General features: G+C 37.3%; 2 protein-coding genes across 2 annotated transcripts in view; both read left to right on the top strand.

The window, feature by feature from the left end:
- Positions 1-4451, top strand: part of rab3b (RAB3B, member RAS oncogene family) — a 7180-nt gene extending 2729 nt beyond the window's left edge. Inside the window, exons 2-5 of the mRNA XM_016282235.1 lie at positions 90-314; positions 2906-3024; positions 3103-3227; positions 3299-4451. Of these exons, the coding sequence (XP_016137721.1) occupies positions 90-314; positions 2906-3024; positions 3103-3227; positions 3299-3483 (654 nt within the window). The 3' untranslated portion in view covers positions 3484-4451. The remainder of the gene's footprint in view (positions 1-89; positions 315-2905; positions 3025-3102; positions 3228-3298) is intronic.
- The window catches only part of nrd1b (nardilysin b (N-arginine dibasic convertase)), a 20661-nt gene continuing 17083 nt past the window's right edge, over positions 3549-7126 (top strand). Inside the window, exon 1 of the mRNA XM_016282277.1 lies at positions 3549-3571. Within this exon, the coding sequence (XP_016137763.1) occupies positions 3549-3571 (23 nt within the window). The remainder of the gene's footprint in view (positions 3572-7126) is intronic.

The raw sequence follows: 7126 nt of genomic DNA, 5'->3' as shown, positions 1-7126 counted from the left end.
TATATATATATATATATATATATACATCCTCTGCTCAGTACCAGTAACAGGGTTGATACTGGTATTTATTCTCTTGTCTCTGTTTACAGATGGCAAAAGCAGATCAGCGCTTTGGACAAAGAGATGGATCTGATCAGAACTTTGACTACATGTTCAAACTCCTGATTATTGGCAACAGCAGTGTAGGAAAGACCAGCTTTTTATTCAGATATGCAGATGACTCTTTTAGTAACTCTTTCGTCAGCACGGTCGGCATCGACTTTAAGGTGAAGACGGTTTACAGGAACGACAAGAGAGTGAAGCTCCAGATATGGGTGAGTGCTGGAGCAGGCATATCGGTGTAATTAAATGCATAATAATGTCATATGTGAATGAAAATGAGGTTATTTTTAGCCCCAGATTGTTTGTTGTTCTAATGTGATTGGCTGGCATCATTAAACTCGAACCGCATCTGGCTGTATTATGTAAAGTGCGCATCCTCTTCCTTCCGCAATCACCTTCCACCAGGCTGTGAATGAGAGCCATCTTTTTCTGGAGAAAAAGAAAGCAAGCGCCTTCTTTTTTTTCCCCCAAATGCATCATCGATGCTGGTTGTCATGGAAGCAGCACTCAATACTGCTCCCTGGCAGAGAGAGATCCTCATAGCCAATTAAAGCGGCCCCTGAGGGCAAGAAGGGGTGGGAAGAGAGTTTGAAAGCACACGAAAGCACCGGGTGACAAGTATGACACAGCCACAGTTTGTGATAATGCATAATCTGGGTGTATTGATCGTGAGGTGTTAAAAATAGGCTCTCATTCAAAACAGCTGAAGGGAAACTGGCGCCAAGTGGAACAAAACAAAATGAGCTTAAATAAAGATGGGCCTAAAATAGAGAAATTACGACGTTTCACCAAACCATTCATTTAGTTTGTCCTCCTCATGTTTGGTTATCAGTTGCATTCATGGAGCATTGAAGGTCATGATATTACACTGTTATAAATAACAATGCCACCAAGGTGTGAATTGCATCTTTGATTTTCCGGGAATGGAAAAGTCATGAGATTAAAATAAACACAATTTATAATTTGATTTTTTTTTTTTATTAATTAAAATGAATGTATCTGTGATAAGTATATATTAGTTATTTTTTTTTGTTTTTGGTAAGTAAAAAAATATATATTTTTACATTTTTAATTAATTAATAAAAAGTATATAAAATTTTGAAAAGTATTTTTGTAGTTTAATGGATTATAATGAATAAAATTAATAAATATGGTAAAAACAGAGAAATTATAACTTCGGAATTAACAATTTTTTTCCAGCTGATAGATGATTAAAAACATTGACAGCCAATCAGAATTCACCTGACTTTAAAGGCAATAAATGTGCTAGACAATAAATCTGCAGCGCACAATAATAATAAATGGAATGTTATTGATTGTAGGTGTGGGTGCTAATATTATTGTTATCTTTACAGTTCTCGTTCTTTGTGTGAATGGCCTTAAAAGAATAGTTCACTCAAAAATTTAAATGACCCCATGATTTACTCACCCTCAAGCTATAGGTGTATATGACTTTCTTCTTTTGGAGGAATACAATCGAAGTTCCATTAAAAAAATGTCCTGGCTCTTCGAAGCTTTATAATGGCAGTGAATTGGTGCTGAGATTTTGAAGTCTCAAAATCAAGTATAAACTGTAATCTCTAGCTTCCGCTAACTGTCGTACTCATGTTCATGAAAGAACGGCGTTCCAGTGGATGGTGTAGGCGTAGCGTAAGCTCTGGTGAGAAGAGACAAACGCGGGAAGAGACAAACGCGGAAGCACGGAGGAGAGAGCAAAACAAAACACTGATCACAAATTAGAAGTACAAAATGAGGATTTGTAAAGAAAAATGTTGGAGGATTTTGATGTAAGACTAGAGGAGACTGATTTTCCTTTGCTGTAAACAAAACGTGGTTCTCGCGAGACTAGCATATTCTCACCAGAGTTTACGCTACACCAAACGCCACTCTCTCTCATGAAAGACAGTTAGTGAAAGCTAGCGTTTACGGTTTATAAAGTTTTAAATATGGATATTTTTCTTACACAAATGCATAACTTCACTTTAGGAGACCTTTATTAACCCCCCAGAGCCGTGTGGAGACTTTTTATGATGGATAGATGCACTTTTTTGGGCTTCAAAATCTCAATCCCCCCATTCACTGCCATTAAAAAGCTTGGAAGAGCCAGGACATTTTTTTATATAACTCTGGTTGTATCCATCTGAAAGAGGAAAGTCATGAACAGCTAGGATGGCTTGAGGGTGAGTAAATCATGGTCATTTTCGTTTCTGGCTGAACTATCCCCTTAAAGGAACACTCCACTATTTTTGAAAATGCTCATTTTCCAACTCCCCTAGAGTTAAACAGTTGAGTTTTACCGTTTTCAAATCCATTCAGCCGATCTCCGGGTCTGGCGGTAGCACTTTTAGCTGTAGCTTAGCATAGATCATTGAATCTGATTAGACCATTAGCATCTCGCTCAAAAATGACCAAAGAGCTTCTGTAGTTACATCGTGTACTTAGTACTAAGTTGCGATTTTCTAGGCCGATATGGCTAGGAACTATATTCTCATTCCGGCGTAATGATATTACACAGCGCCTGAAAATAGTCCCAGCTAGGTAACTTCCAATAAGCCTATTTTCAGGCACTGCGTAATATCATTGCGCCTGCTGCACCCATGGTATGGCAGCAAAGTTCCTTGATTATTACGCCGGAATGAGAGTAGAGTTCCTAGCCATAGGAACTGTTTAACTCTAAGGGAGTTGGAAAATTAACCTATTTTCAAAAATAGTGGAGTGTTCCTTTAAATCTATGTGTTTTTCCTCCAAAACATTGGATGATATTCCTTATCAATGAATCCATGATTTTCTGTGTTGTCTATAGGATACAGCGGGACAGGAACGTTATAGAACTATTACTACCGCTTACTATAGAGGAGCGATGGGCTTCATCCTCATGTACGACATCTCAAATGAAGAGTCCTTCAATGCAGTGCAGGACTGGTGAGCAGCTTTAATCCCGAATCCATAGGGTTTATCCACTGATGAAGTTATGTGCCATAAATGCGCTTTTGCTTTCAGGGCAACACAGATTAAGACCTATTCATGGGATAACGCTCAGGTGATATTGGTGGGGAACAAATGTGACATGGATGAAGAGAGGGTGGTGCCTTTTGAGAAGGGCAAACACTTGGCTGACCAATTAGGTAAGTTATATGTCCAGCCTTTATCTGATTCATTGGTTTTTGATCTGATTTCTTCGGATTCGTTCTCACAGGGTTTGAGTACTTCGAAGCCAGCGCCAAGGAGAACATCAACGTCAGACAAGTATTTGAGCGCTTAGTTGACATTATCTGCGTGAAGATGTCCGAGAGAGTCGATACGGATCCATCCATGGTCACCGGTGCCAAAACCACCCGGCTAACCGATAAGCCGCCCCAGCTACCTCAGAATTGTTGCTGATTTCCATCTCAACTCATATGTCAACTTATCAGCAGCGGATCCGATATTGTTTGATGTTCTGTTACATGGCGATTGGAACCAATCTGGGGTGCGTTTCATAGTATGATGCATCGTTAGAAAAACGTAACTAGCCAGTGACAAAATCGTAGTAACGTGGTCGCACCTTCATCATTTTAACAATATAGAATTGTCGTTAATGACGTCGCACCCAGGTAGTGGAGTAAAAAATGTTTAAATCACATTTACATACTATTTAATTGGCGTAAAATGTACTTCTCCACAACGTAATTTTTCTACAAACGTAGCATCTGAGGATTACTTAACTATTTTGTTCCCCTCGTTTTTCTTTATTTGATGTACGATTCATCGCGTGTTTACTTTTGCAGCACACTCCAGGGTTCCCGTGCGCATTTACGCACATGCGCACTCTTCGAAAATGCATACAAAATAATGTATATACATTAAGACAACATGCTAACAAGAATCTATGCTTCTAACCACAGGAAGAGAGAGCTGTAGCTCCAACCACTCAAGTTTTCGATGCTGGTTTCGGGAAACACCGAATCGTTGAATTACGTTGATAACGACTGAACTTGCGACCATAGTTGGCTAACAATGCTTCGGGAAATGCACCCTTGTTCGTTTGTAGCTGTCAAACATGTGAAGTAGTTCAGTAATAATAGTACACTTCTAACCTAATCAGTCCATAGGAAACTCAAAGCAGGGACAAAGCACAAAAACTACTACTTGGCTCTCAGAACTTCAGTGTTCACTGCCGAAACTAGATTTAAAACACAATCTGTTGTGGCACAATCTTGCTAATCTTATGAATTATATATTGAGTGTAGTATATGAGTACTTTTAAGGGATAGTTCACCCAAAAGTAAAAATTCTGTCATCATTTACCTCTTCCTCAAGTTGTACCAAACCTGAATGATTTTCTTTCTCCTTTTAAACACAAAAGAGGATATTTTGGAGAATGTTGTTAACCAAACAGTTGACGGTAGCCATTGAATTTTATAGTATGGGGGGGAAAAATACTATGCAAGTGAATGGCTACCAGCAGCTGTTTGGATCATACAGATTTGGAATAACATGTGGATGAGTAAATGAGTGAACTATCCCATTAGTGAAGGTAAAATGGTGGATATTTTGTTAAAAGGCACAAAGATAAACTCAGACTTTTGCAAAATGACCATTATGCAGTTTTCAGGGTGGTGTCGATGCTCTGATTTGATTGAATCAGAAGCAGATGCACATTGTATGTTGGACTCCAACTCTTAACTGCTGGCACAGTATGTGTTTTGAGAATATGAGCACTTGCTTAAGCTATCTTTATGTTAAGAGAGAAAAAATGTGACGTTTAGTAAATTCATGATTAGGTACGCTAAATAAAATTCATGTCTTACACAAAAATATAATATTGAATTCATGTTAAACTTGGTAGCCTATTGTCAGAAGCCACATGTAACAGTTGTGTGTAATAATAGACCGAACACAATCAGCACATTTCATAGTCAGGTGACGTTCGAAATATATTATTCTTCGCTCAAATCCTCGAGCGGAACATCAAGATATATTGTGAACTCGTGCCAGGATGTCTTTATATTTCAGAAACTTGTAGCAAATCCTTGTGGGTTCGTGTATGTATAATCTACTTTGGATTTTTATCAAGTGACGTATGAGTGTTTTATGTAACTATAGTCGAAATTATTCTAAATGAGGTATTTTTAATTCCGATGTTATAGGCTACTTTTTGTTTTCCTGAGTAGATTTTTATTTTTATGCTGCTGGAATATATATAGGCTAGTTGTACCTTTGCTGTCAGTGTATTTTGATTTGTAGACAATTTGCACTGGTGCATACAGTGATTGTACAGTTGTGAATGTTACTTTTAGATGCAATTTGTAACAATAAAAGCACAAATCACATGTAATAATGCTAATATTAACATGCCACGTCTGTCATTGTATGTATGCTTCGCTGATGGGCAGTCGCCTATAATAAGGATATATACTAGCCTATATTTGTGACCCTGGACAACAAAACCAGTCATAAGGGTCAATTTTTTGAAATTGAGATTTATGCATCATCTGAATAAATAAGCTTACCATTGGTGTATGGTTTGTTAGGATAGGACAATATTTGGCCGAGATACAACTATTTGAAAATCTGGAATCTGAGGGTGCAAAAAAATCAAAATATTGAGAAAATCGCCTTTAAAGTTGTCCAAATGAAGTTCTTAGCAATGCATATTACTAATCAAAAATTAAGTTTTGATATGTTTACAGTAGGACATTTACAAAATATCTTCATGGAACATGATCTTTACTTAATATCCTAATTATTAAAAGAAAAATTGATAATTTTGACACCATACAATGTATTGATGGCTATTGCTACAAATATACCCGTGCTACTTATGACTGGTTTTGTGCTCCAGGGGTCACATATACAGTATACTATATGAAATGAAAACTTTCAAAACAAAATAAAGAGCTTTAATTACAGTAGCCTATTCTTATTCTTCATTTAAAAAAAAATCTGATTAGCTATAAATAATTGTATAGTATGAACAGCACAATATTAGATAGATTAAAAATAATAATAGAATAATAAAGATTGTTATTTTCTGTATGGCCTATATGTTACGATGAAATTAGGTGATGCATGAATTGATATGAATGACATTTTTATTTAACAACTACAATCACAGTATATTGACTGATTTGTTGAACTTCCAACCTTGCAAGCGTGTAATAATTATGACAACATAAAGCACTGACAAATAAGCCTGGTGTAAACATTAATATGAAAGTCAGTAACAAATCACACAAACTAAAGTAGATTGCAGAAATATAAAAACAAATCTGTTGCTTTACCCCGCTACTTTATGTAATTCAAAGTCACTGTAATAAACATATGTAAACATGTGCACTGCACTTTTGTCTCTTGCACTTGCACTGTCTGTTAACTTTAGACCAGTGGTTCTCAAACTTCTGATCAAACTGGTCGCGCCCCCCTTTAAACCTATAAAAAATATGTCTCCCCCCCCCTTTCCCGAATCCCCATCTCACCTCAGAGTACCACATAATTTCACTAAACATTATGAAAAATTCATGCTTATTTAATTTTAAAAAACCTACAGGGAAAAAAAAACCTGCATCACTTGAAACATTGAAAAATAGCATAGAGAGAATAACTGTTATTATTATTATTATTATTATTCTCTCTCTGTTATTTATTTTTTGTGGGTTTCATGCCATGAAGGCATAGGACACACACAGGCTTTCCTGCTCACCAACAACATTAAACACTGTGTCTACACCCGGACGAGAGCGGCAAAATACAGTAGAACCCATTATAATCAGTGATGCTGTGTACACTGGATGTGGCGCGGCGCGGCGCGACCATAGACTGTATAGGGTGCGACACGACAAAACCCGACATTAAACTGATGCCTTGTTCTATTTATGACCTACTGACACAAAGTTAAAATGATTTGCAACGGTCGCTTTGTCACGTACAGTGTAGAGCTGTTGCGGCGCGACACGATGACTGTAGCGTCCGGTATAGACACGGTGAGTGAAGCCGAGAGCAAGATATGCCTCGTCATATTTTCTGCATTTAGCTTTTGAATGAC

Source organism: Sinocyclocheilus grahami, unplaced genomic scaffold (genome assembly GCF_001515645.1).
Source record: "Sinocyclocheilus grahami isolate Dianchi unplaced genomic scaffold, SAMN03320097.WGS_v1.1 scaffold157.1, whole genome shotgun sequence".
In the NCBI taxonomy this organism is placed as follows: domain Eukaryota; kingdom Metazoa; phylum Chordata; class Actinopteri; order Cypriniformes; family Cyprinidae; genus Sinocyclocheilus; species Sinocyclocheilus grahami.
Note: the sequence above shows the minus strand (reverse complement) of the source record. Positions and strands in the feature narration are given on the sequence as shown.